This window comes from Carlito syrichta, unplaced genomic scaffold (genome assembly GCF_000164805.1).
Source record: "Carlito syrichta isolate Samal-C Ts95f unplaced genomic scaffold, Tarsius_syrichta-2.0.1 Scaffold132296, whole genome shotgun sequence".
NCBI classification, from domain to species: domain Eukaryota; kingdom Metazoa; phylum Chordata; class Mammalia; order Primates; family Tarsiidae; genus Carlito; species Carlito syrichta.
Window position 1 is genome coordinate 51,435 of NW_007076392.1, and position 20,649 is coordinate 72,083.

The 20,649-nt window shown below is 37.4% G+C and overlaps 1 protein-coding gene across 1 annotated transcript in view; it reads left to right on the plus strand.

The window, feature by feature from the left end:
- The first annotated feature begins 5,094 nt into the window (after positions 1-5,094).
- LOC103250747 (potassium voltage-gated channel subfamily KQT member 5-like) overlaps positions 5,095-20,649 on the plus strand; it is a 167,418-nt gene continuing 151,863 nt past the window's right edge. Inside the window, exons 1-2 of the mRNA XM_021708182.1 lie at positions 5,095-5,142; positions 5,729-5,841. Coding sequence (XP_021563857.1) covers positions 5,095-5,142; positions 5,729-5,841 — 161 coding nt within the window. The remainder of the gene's footprint in view (positions 5,143-5,728; positions 5,842-20,649) is intronic.

A 20,649-nucleotide genomic window follows, 5' to 3' on the forward strand; every position in this document is an offset into this window, starting at 1 on the left:
ACTGGGGTCAGGTGTTATATCATTATAGTTTTTATTTGTATTTCTCTGATGATTAGTGAAGTTAAGTGTTTTTGCATGTTTGTTGCCACCTTGGATGTCTTCCTTTGAGAAATGTCTGTCCATGTCCTTTGCCCACTTTTTAATGGGGTTGTTTGGCTTTCTCCTGTCATTTATTCTGAGTTCTTATAGATCCTGGATGTTAGGCCTTTGTTAGATGCATAGCTTACAAATATTTTTTTTCCTATTCTGTGGGTTGTCTCTTTACTTTCTTGATTTTGTTTTTCTTGCCATGCAAAAACTTTTTAGCTTGATAAGGTCCCGTTTGTCAATTTTAGATGTTACTGCATTTGCTTTTGTGACCATCTCTTTTAAAATAACCTCCCCAGCTGTTCTTTATGACATTACTTTTTCACTATGCAGGTCATTGTCAGAAACTTTTACTCATTTATTGATTTTCTTATGTATGATTTGCCTTCCCACCAGAATGTCAGCTCCATTGAGTAAGGAGCTCATGTGACTTACTCTGGCTTTAATCTCGAAGCACAACACAGTGTCTGACTTGTAGCAGACACTCAGTAAATACTTACTGTAAAATTAATGAACAGATGGATGAAAGAAAGATTAAATACCTCACTTCAACATTGAATCTAACTCACAGATTTATATGAGGGGTTTTCCTAAAATGAGGGAAGTAGCATAGATATAGATGTTGTATTAAAATGAATCACATACAAAGTTTTGAACTGATAAATTTACAACTTAAATTGCAACCATAGTAAATATTATATCTGGTATTCTGATGTTTAAATTAATAAATCTACTCAACTTGTTGGAATATAAATTTTATAACAAATTCTTGACTTTTGTCAAAACCTTCTTTTTTTCCTCTTCCTCAAGTTAAATTTGCACGTGCTGTTCCTATCTCCCTAGGCATTAGTTTTCTCATCTTTGGACTTTGTGACCTCCAGTTTTCAAATACTCAGACTCCACAGTAATGTACCATCACACAGATGTGTTCTTGTTCATGTATTTGCTTGTCTCTGTAATTTCCCCTCATTTCCACTGGTGCATTTTGGGGTGTTTTTTTGTGTGTGTTTGTTTGTTTTTTGAGTTGGAGTCTCACTCTGTCATCCAGACTGGAGTGCAGTGGCCGCTCCCAGCCACCGCAGCCTCGACCTGCTGGGCTCCGGCGATCCTTCTGCCTCAGCCTTCCAAATAGCCGGAACTACAGGCGCGCGCTACCACGCCCGGCTGATTTTTTGATTTATTGTAGAGATGAGGTCTCGCTGCCCAGGCGGGTCTCGAACCCGCGGGCTCAGGCAATCCACTCACTTCAGCCTCCCAAAGGCACGGGATTACAGGCTGAGCCACCGAGCTCGGCTACTAGTGCATTTTGTACAGTTGCGATAGATCTGCGGCTATGGCTATAGCTGGAGCTGTACACGTACCCAAGGAGCAGAGTACAAACAAAACTGCTAACTCATAAAAAACCACTATTCATATTGATAAATTATACATACAAGTTGGGTTTTTTTTTTAATAAGGTAAAACTTTATTGTAGCAATTTATATTAGGTTAGTACAAAAGTAATTGTGGTTTCAGACAGTGAATTTTAAATCATTATAACTAGACTCAAACACATTGTTATTAATCAAACTAGGAACCATTACAGTCAACACATTTTTGCCAATGAGAAGTAAGTTTGTTTATTCCTATAGCATAAAAATCCACACTTCGTGATTCAATGAACTCTTGGAAAGCTTTTTCTGCATGCTGCTGATTGTGGAAGCATTTTCCCTGCAAAAAGTTGTTGAGATGCTTGAAAGCAGTGGTAGTCAGTTGATAAGAGGTCTGGTGCATATGGCAGATGAGGTAAAACTTCATAGCCCAATTCGTTCAACTTTTGAAGCATTGATTGTGCAACATGTGGTCATGCATTGTTGTGGAAAAGAATGAGGCCCTTTCTGTTGGCCAATGCTGGCTGCAGGTGTTGCAGTTTTTGGTGCATCTCATGGATTTGCTGAGCATATTTCTCAGATGTAACAGTTTTACTGGGATTCAGAAAGCTGTAGTGGATCAGACCAGCAGCAAACTACCAAACAGTGGCAATGTCCTTTTTTGGGTGCAAGTTTGGCTTTGAGAAGTGCTTTGGAGTTTCTTCTCACTCCAGCCACTGAGCTGGTTGTTGCTGGTTGTCATATACAGTCCACTTTTGGTCGCACTTCACAATCTGATCAAGAAATGGTTCATTGTTATTGCATAGAATAAGAGAAAATGACACTTCAAATGATGCTTTTTTAAATTTTCGGTCAAGTCATGACTTAAGTCATGACATAAGCACCCACTTACAGAGCTTTTTCACCTTCCCAATTTGCTTCAAATGCCAAACGACCATAGAATGGTTGATGTTGAGCTCTTTGGCAACTTCTCGCGTACTTTTAAGAGGATCAGCTTCAATGATTGCACTCAATTGGTTGTTGTCAACTTCCAATGGCCAGCCACTGTGTTCCTCATCTTCAAAGCTCTCTTCTCCTTTGCAAAACTTCGTGAACCACCACTGCACTGTATGTTCATTAGCAGTTCCTGGGACAAATGTGTTGTTGATGTTGCAAATTGTCTCTCTGTTTTTTGACCCATTTTTAACTTGAATAAGAAAATTGCTTGAATTTTTTTTCTGACCTAACATCATTTCCATAGTCTAAAATAAATAACAAGTAATAAGTCATTAACAAAAAAAATCAAGAAATGCACATTAAAATGATGTATAATATAACCACATTTAAGAATGTATTCCAATATCAAATGGCAATTTAAACAATGCAAAAACCGCAATTACTTTTGTAGCAACCTAACAAATAATGCCATAAAAGGAATTATCACTTTAGGAAACCAGAAAAGCTTTAAAATTCTTTAACAATCACCCTCTCCTCATTATTTGGACATTCAAGGAAAGCAGCACTTGAAGGTCCTGTGTGATATTCTGTAAGTCCTGGACAAATTCAGCTGCTAGCTGAAGCCTATTTCACTTCAGGCAAGGAACGATGTCATCTTTTGCCTGAACCAGCAAGAATCTACCCAGAACAGGATGACAGGTTTTCACAGACCTGTGACAACAGGAGCCACTTTCAAAGGAGTTTCTGATTGTTTCCTCTACAGAAGCATATGTCTGTAAAATATAGCACACAATACCAAAATGAAGGTAATTTTGATCAAGTTAAGTATGTTTCAATAGAAGTAATTTCTTTTTCTTTTGTAAAGATTTTAATAATTTTTTCCATATCACTTTGGTTATGTAAAAGTAAGCAAGTTGTGCATCACTCCCAAAATGAAGGACAAGATTGAACAATCAGCCACAAAAATAAGTCCTCAGAAAGTTGTGTGCTCTCACATTTGGCAAACAACAGGGGAAAAGTGTGTTTTTAGAAATCCTAAATATTTTTTTCAGTTGTGCTATTATACATCTGTCAACTTCATTTTAAAGTAATTTTTTATTGTACTACATCAAACAAATTCAAGATTAAAGATAAGGAGAGTTTGTAAATGTAAGTTCCATATAAAGGTTCAAATATACTTATGTGGACCCCACATTTTCTCAATATTCTGTCACCTTAATTTGACCATGATGGGGTTAATAACATGTAGTCAGAAGACATAGCTTTATCACTCACAATTTGGAGATTTAAGCATGGCATTCTCCTTTTGTAGGTCTATTTTATCATTTTCAGAAAGCGTCATCCTTTCCTGAACACCTTGAAAGGTTGTTCTGACAAATGAGATGATGCTAGATGAAAGTACTTGGTGCACAAACAATTGAGTCAGATTTATGAGCAGAAAGTGCTGCATTCATAGTGACTAATTCATTCATTAATGCATTGATTTAATAAATTTCAATAGAGTGTCTACTAAGTGCCAAGCATTTCCTGGGGCACTGGAGCACCAAGAATGAATACAGCAAAAATAGATGAGTGGTGGCCTGGGTCTGGAGTAGGAGGGAGTGAAGGCAAATGAGTGTGAAATTCTATGTGAAGTGATTAAAATGATTTAAATAAGATACGGTAGTAGCTGTACAAGTATGTACATTTACTAATAATCATGACATTGTGCACTTATGCCATTAAAAGTATCATATAACATACCTCAGGAAGCTTGTAGTCTAATGGGGAAACTGACATATAAACAAAAATGGGCTATAATATGCTAGAGATATATGGATTTTGTTGGCCTAAAGAACATAACTGAAACTTCAAATGATTTAAATATTTACAAATAAACATCAAAATACTCTTAACATTAATAATACTTTTTCAAACGCAGCACATACAAACTTTAGTAAAATCTTATTAACCTTTATTTGGAACTTGGCATATATGAGACTGAATTTTAAGAAACAAAGCCTTGACATGTCTGGAAACATTGCCAAGATTGTCGATTTGATGTTCGTTGAGCATTACAGAACGCTCTCTGCTTCTGGAGAGCTGGAGGAAGCTGGGCTGAGGAGAAATGGCCAAGCCTGGCACACTGGATAGATTGAACCCAGTCCCTTAAGGACACTGTCTAGCAGGGTATCCAGATCATGACAGAGCAAGTGGGACAGAAGGGGTGGGCAGAGTGGAGACTGCACACTCACCACAGCACCAGCTGTGCTGTTTTCACTTGGAAGGACCAAGTCTGCAAGTCCAGCCCCTGCATTCTATCTCCAGAGACACATTTCTGCTTTTGGGGAATGTAAAGGACACTCTTGCTCTGGGTTTGAAATTTGAGTTCAGCTCCTTCAGGTTTCCTTGACATTACAGCAGTTGTCCTAGTTTACATCCTAAACCTCCAAACTCTTTGATCAACTTACAAACAGGTTCTCCTTCGAGAGACGTCTCTCCATGAGGCATCTGCCACCCTGAACAGGTTCTGGATGCTATTTTCTTCCAGCCTAATCTGTACACCTCAGAAGAGAGATGCTTCATACACTCCCCCACTGATTAATTCATGCCTTTCTCCCATTCACTCAACAAATATTGATCAGACCTCATTATCTACTTAAATTTGATCCAAACCAACAAGATCAGATAGTATCCCTGGTATGGAACTACATCAACCTACATGCACATTTCCCACCTGAGCCTCTTGCGTGTGGCCCCTGGCTACGCGGTAAGCAAGTGTTCCCCTGGCAGAAAGAAGGCATTTTCACTTCTAGGAGAGCTAAGTAAATTGTAAAAATGAGTAGAAGGATTAATTGCAACAATCATTTACTGAGTGTTTTTCTCAGTTTTGTAACTAAATGTGAAGGCAGCACATGAAAAACGTTTATTCTCCATGGTGTCTTTCTCTCTGAGTCATTTTAAGGTTTGAAAGAAATATTCATTCTTCTTAAACTCCTTCTCTGGGCCTTAGTTTTTTCTCTTATAAAATAGGGGTGATGGATTCACGACCTCCAGGCCCTCTTTAAGCTTGAACATTCTTTGATACTCTGAACCATACCCAAAATTCAGCCCTGAGTTTCACAGTGAGAAGTGGACGTTTGAAGTTGGAACCAAAGGGGCTAACTATTCCCCGAAACAACACTTAATAATTTGACATATAAATTATTTGACTTAATAAAACACATATAAGAGCGAATATTTTACCAAATTGAACTATTGTGCACGATTATTAAGATGGTTATTATTTCAGTCAAATTGTTAAATTTTCCACAGGAAACTGTTTGTCTAGCTCTGACATTTGTTTTCTTCTCTAGGATGGGTATTGCCTGATCTGGCCTGATTCTTATGTGACTGGAGACTTCCAGCACTGCTCAGACCCAACTGGGGCCACATCGGGCATGTCCTGTCACTGGTGGTGTGGGCCTTGGTCAGTGGAAGACATGACCAGGGATGATCATGATTCTGGGGTGCTATGAGCTGTCAGTCAGCTGCCATTCATGTCTCAGTAAACCATTCTAGTCAGAATATATACCACTCAACCAAATCACTTGATTGTTCAATCATTTGTTCAGAGAGAGGCAGTGTAAGTAGTGACTAAGGAAGGACTCTTGATTTTAGACCACCTGGGTGTGAATGGTGAACGGTGGCTTTGGAACAGTCTATCTCTTTTTTTTTTTTTTTTTGAGTTGGGATCTCACTCTATCACCTGGGCTGGAGTGCAGTGGCACAGTCATGGCCACCAGAGCCTCTACCTACTGGGCTCAGACAATCCATCCACCTCAGCTTCCCTAGTAGCTGGGACCACAGGCACATGCCACCATGCCCAGCTAATTTTTTGATGATTATTGTAGAGACAAAGTCTCGCCAAGTTGGCCAGGCTGGTCTTGAACCCCTGGGCTCAGGCAATTCTCTTGTCTCTGCCTCTCAAATTGCTGGGGTTACAGGCATGAGCCACAGTGCCCAGCTGGCACATTCTGTCGCTGTGCCTCTTAACCTTAGTGGCAAATTCCTTATTGGTAAAATGGGATCAACAATTGGATTGTTTGATGGATTAAATAGGTTAATATATATAAAGTAATTAGAAAAAATACCTGACACATAATATTCTGTGTTATCTGTATGCTGTGTCTCCTTGTGGAAAAAAATTAAAAGAAACAAAGGAAAAAAGGTTTAAATGAGTGAAGAGCATAGTATGAAGGGCACTGGTGTTGGGTGAGGTTGATTGAACAGGGACTCAAAAACCCTGTTCCATAAGATTGTCATGAGGCAGAAATTTATAAATTTATAAAGCACCTCATCTAAGATAGGTCTTGATAAGAATGTTTCCTTTCCCTACGCAAGTCTCCATTTTTTTCTTTTGCTTTCTTTTCTTTGTTTTTCTCTCCTTCCCTCCTTTTCTTCCTTCCTCTGTTCCTCTCTTTTCTTTCTTTCTCTCCTCTACCAACCACTGATTGCTGGTTTCCATCTCCATGCCAGGAACTCTGTAGATGCTGGGGATAAGGTTGGAGAACTAACCCACATGATCCTGATTCTCTTTAGTAGAACGCAGGAGAGGAGTATTTACCCGACTACTTCCCCAATAAATATGCAAAAACAAGCTGTAGATTAGCGTTCTGAGCAAACAGAACACTGCTTGTAAGAGCACGTGTCTGAGGCACAGCTCCTATGCGTGAGGGAAGGCTGTGCTGGGTTTATCAGGACTGCAGGAAGGAAGGAGCATTCTCTGCTGAAACAATAGCTCACAGGGAGACTATGGCCACTATGGGCACTTAAGAACTTGACGGGTGTTCAGAGGACAGGTAACAGCAGTGTCCATGCTCTCTGCTGGAGAGATTTGGGGAAAATATAAGGGATGACTCCCAAAAAATAACAGAATTATTTTTTGTAAGGCAGGTGCCTTGTAGTACAGGTGTCCCTTGCTAGGTAAGAGTTCTAGGAACCCATTGGCATCAGAGTACCAGCTAGCATTGTTATAAGAAGCTGCATTTGTCTCCAGTGGGTTTTCTTTTGGAGATTCTTTCAATGTGTTTGCCCATTTCATGACAGGTGATTTACGAGGGCACCTGCCCACACCACCTTGAGTGTTCAGCAGTTTTTCACCAAAAATGACATGACCCCCATGCCCTGCCCTCCCTGTCCACTCTGTCTTGCTCCGAGTGACTTTTTTTGTTTCCCGGATGAAAAAGTCCTCAAAGGGACACGCTTTGCCAGTGTGGGTGAAGGGAAACAAAAAAAACGGCAGAAGCACTAAAAAGGCATCAAAATTGACAAGTACCTTGAACAATGATCATAATCCTATAAGAAAGGAATTGACAGTAGTGGGAAACTGCCACGGGAGGGGGTGTGGACAAGTTCAAAAACTTTTGAGCAGTGGAAAAAACATCTCAGTAGGTGTATTGCATCAAACGGAGATATTTATACACAATCTTTTAAAAATAAATCCAGGTTTTTGGGGGTTTCCCCCTCTTATAACAATATCTAGCAAAAAATTTGCTTTGCCTTGTAGGTAACCAAACAGTATCTCATGATAAATTCCTATATATCAATAAGAATTTCTTTTTCATTTACAGGATCACACATTTTAAAAACAAGCAAAAGTTATTCACTGATTGACTTGGGGTATCAAAATTAAACCTATTTCTCTTGTACTATATAATTTTAAAATTAAATTAAAATTTAAAAAATATAATTATCATGAATAGAGCTACAACAAACATACGTATGCAGGTATCTTTTTTGTAGAATGATTTGAGTTCCTCTGAGTATATTCCCAGTAGGAGAATTACTGAGTCATCCGGAAGGTCGGTTTCTAGTTCGTTCAGAAATCGCCACACTGTCTTCCAAAGAGGTTGCACTAGTTTGCATTCCCGCCAGCAGTGTAGAAGCATTCCTTTTTCTCTGCATCCTCACCAGCATCTGTTGTTGCTTGTTTTATTGATGATGGCCATTCTTACTGGGGTTGCGTGGTATCTCAATGTGATTTTGATTTGCATTTCTCTGAGGATGAGTGAGGCTGAGCACTTTTTCATGAGTCTGTTGGCTGCCCGTATATCTTCTTCTGAGAAGTGTCTATTCATGTCTTTTGCTCACTTTTTAAAGGGGCTGTCTGTTTTCTTCCCTTCAGCGTGTTTGAGTTCCTTGCAGATCCCAGATGTTAGGCCTTTGTCAGATATACAGTTGGCAAATATTTTTTCCCATTCTGTGGGCTGTCTCCCTGCTCTCTTGATGGTTTCTTTTGCTTTGTAGAAGCTCGTTAGTTTGATTAAATAACCCATACATAGCCAATCACGCATCAAGGAGTTTATGATGATTTAAAAATTGAAGTCATTCTTCAAACTTCAGCTGTGTAACTGCCAGGTAAGCATCCAAAATAGTCTCAAAAATATATTCTACAGATAAAAAATTAAAGAGATTGACAGATAAAAGAATTAAAGAAAGCATACTTCAGCTGCAGAGAAATTTTGCACTAATTGCCTTTTAACTTTTCAGTTTATTTTGGATAAATCTTAGTATAGAATTGAAGCTTCAAAAGTATCTGAGCTTTCTAAGTAGAAATACAGGTTTCTTTAGAAGCATTTTCCTCAGATGTTCACCACAGTGTTGTAAGGGCCCTGTGGTAACATGGAGCCATTGCAGTAGGGGCAGTGTCTAGAGCTAACCTGATCAATTTAATTAGCCAAAAAGTGAATCACTTCAGCCTTAGCCTGCATCTGTTGACTGATTTCAGGAAGAAAAATGATTATTTTAATGAAAAATAACCTTTTTGAAGTTTGTCTTTCACTTCTTAATGGATTTGGCATGCTTGACTATGTTTCATGGACAGTTTAAACTTAAAAAACTAACCGCTTTGAGGGTAGATTTAGAAGTTAGATAATTGATTTGGTTTTTTAATCCTTCTCTTGATCGTACTACTGATGCAACTGAAGAGGCAATTTGATATTAAAACAAACACAATTTTTTCTCATTTACTATTTAAATATAGTCTGTACTGTTGATAATACATGTTATTGTCTCACGTTTTTAAAAATTAAAGCTAAGTCTCAATCATTTTTCAAAAGCACCCACCTCTTAAGCAGTCACTAAAAGATGATCTTGCCCTTACTATATAGAAGTCACATGAGTACATCCTAAACTACAAGCTATTGTTGAAGTTTCATCACTTTGGATGGGGAATTGAATGTAAAGAAATGGCTATTGTCAAATTAATGCAAAACTGGTCTCACTGAGATGAGATTTATTTTTAGTTACTAACAATTTTTGAAGACTAAATTACAGAAAATAGTGGACATTTTCGAGTATGTTGGCTCTTAAAATTGATCAGGCAGCTGGGTTAATAATAGCATGTTTTTATTAATAACCTACAGAAACACCTGTACTTATTCATTTGAAATCTTTAAAATGTTATTCTAGTCAAGGAGTGTCAAATTATCATTTGAAAATGATCGCATTAATTCTGGGAGTAGTTTATTTCTATGAGTGAATTAAATATCTTTTCAATAAATTCATCTGGGGAGATACAATGTACACATCATCAATATGGGGCTGTTATGAAATGAGAATATAGAGGCAAACGACTTAGACTATTGTGCAGTTCCAGTGTGTATTCAATGAGCATTAGTTACTATTATTGGTTTATAAAATAAAACATTTTATGATGTTGTCTTTTTTTTAACTAACTATATAACTTCTCACCAAGATTTTTTTTAATACCATCTTTTCCTATATTTTGTTTGGCTACCTTGAGATCAAGATAATAATGGTTATTATTATTATATTAAATGTCATGTGCCATATTAAAAGACATGACACATTTTTGGTTTCTGGTAATTTCATATACCAGAGTGCAAAACAATCAAGGTAAAAAAAAATTTTTTATAAAGATATAGGGTACAATTCAGGGTTAGTCCAGTCCTCTTTTGATGGACAGCATGGTTGCTTCCAGGTTCTTGCTATTGTGAACAATGCTGCGATAAACATACGTGTGCAGGTATCTTTTTTTTAGAGTGATTTGAGTTCAGGGTACATATACACGATGGAATACTATGCAGCCATAAAGATGGAACACTATGCAGCCATAAAAAAGAACAAAATCATGAATTTCGCAGCGACGTGGATGGAAATAGAGTCTATAATACTGAGTGACCTCTCACAGAAACAAAGATCTGAGTATCACATGTTCTCACTCATATAGTGAACCTTGAACCTCCAATGTAATATTATAAGAAAATGACTGACAGTGGTGGGAAACTATCGGGGGGAAGGGGAAGGGAGATGGGATTAACGGTAGTAAATATCTGTCTGGGGACGGGGAGACACCTCTTATCAACAAGGGTGCCTGTATGAAGCATATTTGTATACCTAACCCTTAACTCTACCCCACAATATCATAATAAAAAATATTGATTATAAAAAGAAAACAATTCATGGTTAGGTATACAAACGTTGATTATGCAGGTACCCTTGTTGATGAGGTATGCCCCTCCCTCCCCTAGCAGTTTCCCTCAGCTCCCAATCCCACCCTCCTCTCCTGACAGTTTCCCACTACTGCCAATCCCTTTTTTATAGTATTATAATTGTTCAAGGTCTGCTTTTGAGTGAAAACATATGGTACTCTGTTCTTTGTTTCTGTGGTAGCTCACTGAGTATGATTGACTCTAAATCAATCCAAGTTGCTGTGAAGTCCATACGTTTGTTCTTCTTTATGGCTGCATAATACCATTCATTCATTTTTTTCTACAAATACTTATTGAACACCGAATACATTTCCGGCATTATGCCAGAACCTACCTATTCTCGGGCATTCAGCAGAGAACAAGACAGAAAAATTCTGCTTCTCACAGAGTTTGCCTCTTAGTGAGTCATTTTGTTTGCATATATTTATGTGTAACAATGTAGTATTTTGATATATGTATACATTGCGGAATGATTATATCAAGCTAAGTAACATATCCATATTTCTTTATTCTGCAAAGTGATCTATTCTCAAGAGATTGAGGAGAAAAAATATCGATTACTCACAAATTTAAATATTTAATCTCATTTAATTATCACAACAACTCTGGTAGTAAGTATATTTAATCCCCAGTTAACCAAGTAAAAAGAAAATTTCTGGAAAGTCATGTAACTGGTTTCACTGAGACAGCAGAGCCAGGACTATTCCAGCTGTGGCCAGAGGTCAAGTCCTTCCCATAAAACCAGAGTATTTTACTTCAACAGAGGTCATGCAGATATCTATAAGATCACTGCTGTTGCAAGAGAAAGAAGTTCTGAACAGTCTTTTCTAGACTATTGTTGCATACATCACATTAATATTAGCATTAAGAACCATCTATATGTGTTCATGTAATTCATCAAAAACCCATTAAATTAATAGCCACTCACAATTTTAAAGTGATTATACCTCTCAGATAAAGTGCTACATTTTTAACAAGTTAGTTGATGATTCTATTAAAAGGAATAAAAATAATATAATTGTCATAGATAAGATAAGCACCTTTCTCATTTGATTTATGATATACTTTTTAAAGTCATTATCATCATCAAACAATATTTATTACACACATTTATTCCCAGATCAGGATTTGGCCTGGAAAGCACAAATGAGATATAAGCAAGACTTATTGCTTATTTAATAGGTCATGAGCCATTAACTGCTACAGAAGTGTTAATGTTCTTATGTACTGATTAGGAAAATCTTGGCATTCATTTATAGAAAAAATAGAGAAAAATCAAAAGCCTACAAATGTTTTTGCACAGCTTTGAATTTGGCTATTTATTTTAAGTAACGCATCACACATTTGTTTATTCTCTACCTAAGCATCTATTATATAATTGAAAAAGCAAGGAAGAAATGACTTGTTTATTGTTAAAGAGCTTGATATTGCTGTTAATTATATCTTGACTGTTGAACAACTTGCATACAGAAATCTTAAAGTATGTCAAATATATTTATCTCATTTACAACATATGGGAAAGGAAAATTCCTTTTTCTCATTTTCTCATATGAAGAAAAGGCCCAGACCAGTAATAGACACAGCATTTCATATGCATTGCATAACCATGAGCAGTTCCCAGACTCCAGCCTGATGATCTTCCAGTGGGGCAGTTTCACAGCTCTCCATATTCCTATGTTTTGCACTTTTGGTTTTTCAGCAGCAGTTATTTTAATTGTAGGAGGGAGGACCCAAAACAACCCAGAATTTATTTATTAAAAATTGTATGTTTATTCTTACACGTTTAAACTTCTGGAAACTCCGAATGCAATTCACCTACTGAAATGTTTTTCCACTGCTCAAAACAGTTTTTGAGCTTGTCAATTTTGATGCCTTTTAGCGCTTCTGCCGTTTTTTTGTCTTACCTCTTCCACACTGGCAAAATGTTTCCCTTTGAGGACTTTTTTCATATGGGAAAAAAACAAAAATTTTAAATGTCACTCAGGGCCAGATCAGGTTAATAGGGAGGGTGGGGAATGGGGGTCATGCCATTTTTGGTGAAGAAACGCTGAACACAGGTGCATTGTCATGGTGGAAGAACCAGTCACCTGTTTGCCTCAACTTGGGACGTTTTTTCCACAAATTGTGATGCAAACTTCCAGATAAAAACTTTGGCTGACCATTTAATCTGAAGGAATAAATTCAGCACTACAAGGGACCATCCTCCAAAAGATAATTTCAGTTTTGGGGGCTCCCCCCTCCTTGTATTTCTAGATGACTAATAGCCACAGCAGCCTTAAAACCTGTATTAACAGTAGTTGTATTAGTGAGCCTCGCAGGGCCTGATGTTGGCGATGGATGATATTTAATAATAATGATGTTCAGAGAAAAAAGGTAGAAACACTTTTCTAACTTTGAAACTAATATATATACTTGACATGTCATTTCTCCTGAATTTTGAACATAAAGTAAGCATTTTTCCACACTACAAACCTGAGGTGAGGCCGTTTTTAATTTACTCTTTGGATGCCAAGTGAGGAGAGAAAGTTTGACACATCTAAAGTTATCATCATCATCAACAAATATTTATTCAAACCATGTTTCATAGAAGAAGGGCAGGGTTTGGACTAGTAAACACAACTGAGATACACAGTAGGCCATTTGCCATTCAACTGCTGTGAAGGGGTGAAGCACATTCTCCACTGGTTTGGAATTTCTAGAACTAGGCAGAGTATTTCTAATGAAATTCCAGTGGAAGGGTTAAAGGGTTTCTCACTTTTTTTGGTATTAAATCCTAACAGATGCAATTGACTGCTCCACATCCAAAATCATCACCTGTTTATCTTTCTGTATTTCAAAATGAAGGAAAAAAAGATAGTGTACATGGTGTGCATCTGTATCTTTCAGTTCATCAATCTGCCTATGCATATGGTCATGTTTATCCTGTCAAATATTAAATAATGAAATTAGTGTTGCATCCAAAGAGGACATATCAGTTTGGAAGGTTATACAGCTATCTGACATAAAGATGGTGTATTCGTTCATTTTGTTTCGTTTTGACTTCCATACAATTTAGATACAATAAAAATATAAACAACCATTAAGAAAAGTTTCATGAAAGTGTTAGGGGTCCAATTATACAGTGTTATGAGAAGAGGTACCAACATGCTGGGCTTTTCCCAGAACACCAAAAAAATAAAAAAATCAATTAATGTAGCACCACATCAGTTTAAAAAGCAATTACCAAATTTTTCTACCAACTCTAGGGTCAAATTTCATGACGGTCAGCTACTTAATTTTAAAATAATTGCTGGGCTAAACTTTGATTAACAATACCACAAATTTGAAGGAAATGCACTAAGGTTCCTTGAGGTCATTCTTATAAGGATTTTTAAAAAAAGAAAATGTATTGGCTGCACAGAGGGTCAAGACCTTTTTAAAATTAGCTAGCTGACAAACTCAACTGACCTGTCATTATCACACTTCATGGTTAAGAATCATGGGAACAACTTGTTCTGAGTCTTTGGCTGACTCCCCATGAAGAACAAGCATTGAGTATCTTCCATGGTTAACATAAAAACTATTTTATTGGCTTCCTTTCTCTCACGGAACAGATCATTCTTTTTCTCTTTTTAATGGATTTATAGTCAGTATTAATTTTTCCTCTCGAGGTAGATCTTATTAAAAAAGAAAGTGGAGATTTATTTTATGCTATCTTTATATACTTAAATCTATCCCGACTAATGTATGTTTTTAATCTTTTTGAAAAATATTCCTTAAGTTATTATCTGTATTTCAGTATTTAGGTTGCCTATCATACTAATGGATTAACATGTGTCAGCAGTTCACTTTAGGCTTCTTTAAATAGATTCAGAAAACAAAGCTTGGAAAAGCTCGAGTTTTATAAAGAGAAGATGGTTTTATACATGATGACTTTAATAATCAATGTCAACAACATTATCTTCTTGAAATTTCTTAGGAGAGGTTAGTAGCAGATTTGTGGATCGAAGGAAGTTTTCAACAGCAAACAAATGCACATAAACTGTCTTGTTAAGCCTCGAGGCCTTTAAACGCTTTTTAAAACTTTCTTTTCCACTTTTTTTTGTTAGTATTGTTTTGGGTTCAAAAATCAAAATATGGTTCCTTGCCTGGCAATGTTCATATTTACTCATATTCATTCAGGAAGCAGCAGACAAGAACACTTGTTTTTAACTCATTAAAATTAAAGCAAAAATTAGATACAAGGTCTTTGGTCGTCTCCACTGGATGCTTGAGGCTGGGAAGTCGTGCCCTGGCTTGCAATTAATGTTAACTCCCTACAACATTATACAGATCATCTGCTTGTGTTATCTCATAAGAAATACGAATAGTGAAAGTATTATTTCTTCTCTTGGAGATCTTGTGGCTCTTGGCTGTCATGGTCTAACACCAAAGGGTACAAAATAGAATGACATGTGGCAAATGGCATTTTCACCATGTTAAGTGGAGCAAGACTCTTGGATTCACGTAGTGAGATGGAGCCTCCCTGTGATGGGCATAGACAGCTGTAAATATCCTCATACTTTTATGTCTCTCCCATTTCTTTAAAATAGATTGTGAAACAACATCAATTGATACAATACTTTCTTGGTTTATATTCTTCCTGCATATCATAGTGTATTACCAAGTACATGAAAAGATTTTAACAACCTTGGTAAAACTTCAGGAGTATTCACATTGCACTCATTTTCGCATATACTTCATGTCAGTATTTGATCATATTCAATTTTGGCACTTTTGCTCAATGGAACATGAATGGATATTTCTGCAATGGTTAATGAATCATTCTTTCCATTCTTTTTCATAAATCATGATGGGAATAAAACCAACTGCTCCCTCCTCCAAAGTTACACTGTGGAACAAGAGTAATATCTGTCCTTACCCCAAATATACTAAATTTGTTTTTTAAAGTGGTTATAAACTTAATTCCCCATTTAATCACATGAGAACAAACGTTCTTCCTTTTTTTCAGAATGAAATTTTCTCTCTCTAATTTTTTCACACTCTCTTGCACAATCTTTTTATGCAAAACTCTGTATCCTTTTCAAATACCCAAAAGAGTTGCAAAAAAAACCTGCTTTTGTTCCTTCAGGAGCACAATTAGAATATCACAGAGATTTCTCTTGAATTATTTTCCAACAAAGATCCTAGCAAAATACATCACTAAAAATCAAGAATCATGCTCTCAAGGCTCACTAGAAATTTGATTCCTTACTCCTTTTAAAAAAAAATCTGACTTGGTAGCATTTTGTAATAATAACTGGAAGAGTATTCAATATCATTTCTTCATGACATGCCACTAGGAACCAATCTTGGTAAACAAAGTGATTAAAAGATTATCTGTCACCCAGCGTTTCATCATCATCTATACTGATTCACTTGTTTGGAATCAGGGCACTGTCAAGTCACTGAACAAAATTGATGAGGCTGATGCTTCACAAAATAGAAAGTGAAAACTGTTATCTAAAAATCAGGCAGAAAATCCTCCTGATTTTTGCCAACTTGTGTGATGTATAAAAGAAAAGCCCAACTGACTGGTAAGACTCTAACTGTGTGGTCTCCATTCATGAGTCACAGGAGCCACAGATGACAGCAGAGCCTTTTAACTGCCACTGCCTCCAGTGGCAGGAGCCAGCTGTTGTACCCATGCTCACCTGGTGACCGTGAAGATGACTCACTGATGTAAGCAAGCAGTCTGAAGTTATGTGTGTGTGTAGAAGTGGAAGTGGATGGCCAGGATAAATTCCCAGTACTGGAGTAGCAGATCAACTACAATCTAGCATGGTACAACCTGGATGCTAAGATTATGTTTTCATAACTTGCTGGTGGGCCATATCATGCAAGGGGGAAACCCAAATATTGACTCCTTTTGCTTATGACAATATCATATGAATTAATCATCCAAATGTAACTTTCTGAGCACTACAAGAGGTCATGTGAATCAAGTTCTTGGTAATGATTAGATTAGGCATCTGATCCCAAGAAAGACCTCAGAACAATCTTCTCTAGTCTTTTCTATTGCTGCTGCTTAGGTCTGAAAATGTTTGGGGTTTTTTTTTTTCCTGAAAACTTTAAACCTGATTTCCAGTTCCCTCCGGTTTTCCCTAAATTCTGAACAATCAATGAGAACTTGAAAAATAAAGTGGCCGGGCACTGTGGCTCAAGCCTATAATCCCAGCACTTTGGAAGGCCAAGGTGAGGGAATTGCCTGAGCCCACAGGTTCGAGAACAGCCTGGGAAACTTGGCAAGACCTCATCTCTACAATAAATCAAAAAATTAGCCGGGCATGTTAGCACGTGCCTGTAGTTCCTGGCTACTTGGAAGACTGAGACGAAAGGATCGCCTGAGCCTAGTAGGTCGACGTGGGGGTGGCCGTGAGCATGCCACTGCACTCCAGCCTGGGCAGCAGAGTAAGACTCCAACTCAAAAAAATAATAATAATAAAGCAAGTGTGGATATTCTCCCAATGATCAGAATTTTCAACTCTCTTGTTCTCAGATCTTTTTCTCCCCCCAAAATTATTCTCTCTTAGCCTTCTAATATGTCCTCCTCTAAGGTGTATAACTTGTCAGTAATCATGAAAACAAATATCTATGCTCAGTTTTAACTTCATGATAGTGTTTTTATTTTATTCTAATCTATACCCCTCTCCCATAGACCATCTCAGAGAACAAATACTTTCTTAGGGATGAGTATTATGTATTATGTACCCAGAACGAGGCAAAGTTTAACCCTTAGTTCATGGCAAAGTTGTTCTTATTCCTGAAGAGTGTAGAGTAGTATACCTCTAAAATTTCATATTTCATCCAAATCCATTAAATTAAAAGAGAGATTGAGGGATCTTTGTGGGAAAGGGGTCAGCATTTCACCAAATACAATGAGGGTCATCTCTCTTAAATAGTTTGGCTTGTGTTGGTCTAGTTGGTATAATAGGATAATGTTTCATGCCTACAACATTGAAGTCATTAAAAACAATTTGCACATGTGGAAAAAAATGGCCATTGTAAGTTTGCCAAGTTGAAGGCAAGAAGGGTGGGTGGTGGAATGGGAACAAAGAGAAAGGAAGGATTCAGTAAGATTAGCAAAGTATTGTTGGATAAGGATCATTGATGTGTCATGTGCTAGAGCCAACTTCAAAGTCTGACTTTAAAGAAAACTTTCCAAGAAAACATATTTGTGCATGTACACATATATGCACACAAAGCAAACACAAACACCCAGTACTTTCAACCTATCACTTCTGCCAACAACCTTTCCATTCTACTTGGCGTAGGAATTTTTTTTTTCTTTTTGATGTTTCATCTTTTGCATCATTGAAAAATAAATCTTATTAGACATGATGCTAGATCTAGTTTAGATCCTCACATTGTACACTATTTAGCATACCTAACTCAAAATCTCTTCTAAATCACAGTATTCTAGAATCTGTCTTGCAAATGTTTTAAGAAGCACCCCAAAATTTTAGAAAGAAAATATTTTATAGTGGTGTGAAATTGCCCTAATAAAATTTAAAACTTTGCAAAATATTTTAGTCTCCTACATTCGTGTTACATTCTAAACCTAAGCTCAGTGTATAAATTATTTTCTAGTTTACACTGAGTTTAGACACTGTGAAACACAAAGCCTAATGATTAGATCCACCTTCTTTGAAATGCCCTTTCTTTGACAGTAACTGCTGTCTTCCTCAGTAATTTTCTAACTAACAAACCCTTGAAGACTTTTCCTAGGAATCTTTCTTACCATTTATCCCCTCTTTTTTTTTTACCCTACCCAAATCGTTTCTTCCTCCTCCTCCTCCTCCTCCTCCTTCCTCTTCCTCTTCCTCTTCCTCTTCCTCTTCCTCTTCCTCTTCCTCTTCCTCTTCCTCTTCCTCTTCCTCTTCCTCTTCCTCTTCTTCTTCTTCTTCTTCTTCTTCTTCTTCTTCTTCTTCTTCTTCTTCTTCTTCTTCTTCTTCTTCTTCTTCAGCAGAATTTATTGAGAGAACAGAAAAACTCCCACAGTGGGAGGGGACCCAAAGGGGTTACCCAAAATCATTTCTTAACTGAGGCTTTTTGCTCTAAATAACTTAGTTTTGTTTTATAAACTCATATGCTACATCCAGGTTGTAAATTCCAGAAACAGGGATATGGTCTCTTTCCTGCCCTTTCTGTGTATTCTGAGGGTCCAGTAATGTGCTCTGAATGCAATAAATGCTTCCTGACACCTTTCCAATAGTGAATTTCATTTGATTCTGTCCTTTATCCCTTCAGTGACTATTTATTAAATACCTAGTGTGTATTGAGCATAGTACTAGGTTCTAGGTACCCACCAGGTGAGTGAAATTGCCCTCGTGGACCTTATAGTCCAGTGATGACTCTTACACAACAAGACCTTCTCCTGACACACATTTTATCCAGTGAAGATATTCATATGTTTATGAAAAATTGGATTAACATTTTCCCAGATGGACTTTACCCTGACTTGCCCCCAACTAGCTATAAACCAAGTTTTTTTTCTTATTAATAGCAATTTCAGTTGGTAAATTGTGAATCACAAAAACCTTTACAGCTCTCAGAATAAGAGCTGGTAATTCATCTTTTGTTTCTCAAAGGGGCGGTTATTAACTAAATGTGACGAAGGCCATTCATATTGGACTTGTGTGTGTTTTAGTTGGCATCTTTCCCATATCATAGGAAATGACATCAATAAGTTGTAAAATGGTTAAATATCACTGAAACAATTACACTTAAATCCCCCTTCAAATCTAATGAATCATACTAACTTATCACCTCTGTCCCTCTCTCTCCTCATGGAATACAAGCTCCTCTCTGAAGACAGCCCCGCCCTATCTCTGTAGTCTCCCTAGATCCCTCTGTGTCCATCCCCTCTGTAGCTAGAAATATTGAGCTGTTCCGGGAGCACAAGAGGTCTCTCACTTTACAATTACCTGTGGAGATGGGAGCAGGGTAGACGGAGTCAGGAGTGGAATGAGATTTCCTCAATGTATAGCTGTTAGAAAATTTTAGCTTTTAAAACTAGAGCATGCACAACAATTTAAAAGAAAAAGTGTAAGGAAAATAGAGAAAGATAATATGATGAGAAGAAGTAAATGCCTGGAGAAGGCAACACAGCCAGTATTTCACCCTCAATTATTATTCTTTATCCCATCTTTCTGGACTCCAGATGTTTCCCTGGGATGACTTATAAGATTTCAAGGAATCATCCACCAACAAAGAACAGTAGCAAAGAGGAGTCAACAGAAGGACCCTGCCACTTAAGTTCAAATCCTTTGGCAAAGCTTTTCTTTGGCAGACCTCAGTACAACCAAGTAAGAATATTATGGCTTTGAGCTCATCTTCTTTATCCAACTTTCTCTTCTGTGATGCAGTACAAGATTCACTAAAACCATGCCAAGCTTCTGGTTCCAACTAAGGTCTGTGTTAAAGAGTCACCCCTGAAAACTCAAATGTGTCACATCCAGACCTGTAGCCTTCAGTGCTGCTCAAGGAGAAAGTGTGTATGCAGGGCGGAGCAGAGGGAGTGGAGCTGAGACTTTGGTGGAGGTGAAAGTAGTTGGAGAAAAATAAGTAACAATAAGTACAAAACAAGGCTACAGGAGAACAGTTTGAGGTAATTAAGGCAGCATTCCAGTGTTTCCACTTAAGGAAGGGTTGTTTTTGGTTTTTGGTTTTGGTTTTTTGGGTTTTTTTGAGTTGGAGTCTCACTCTGTCGCCCAGACTGGAGTGCAGTGGCCGCTCCCGGCCACCGCAGCCTCGACCTGCTG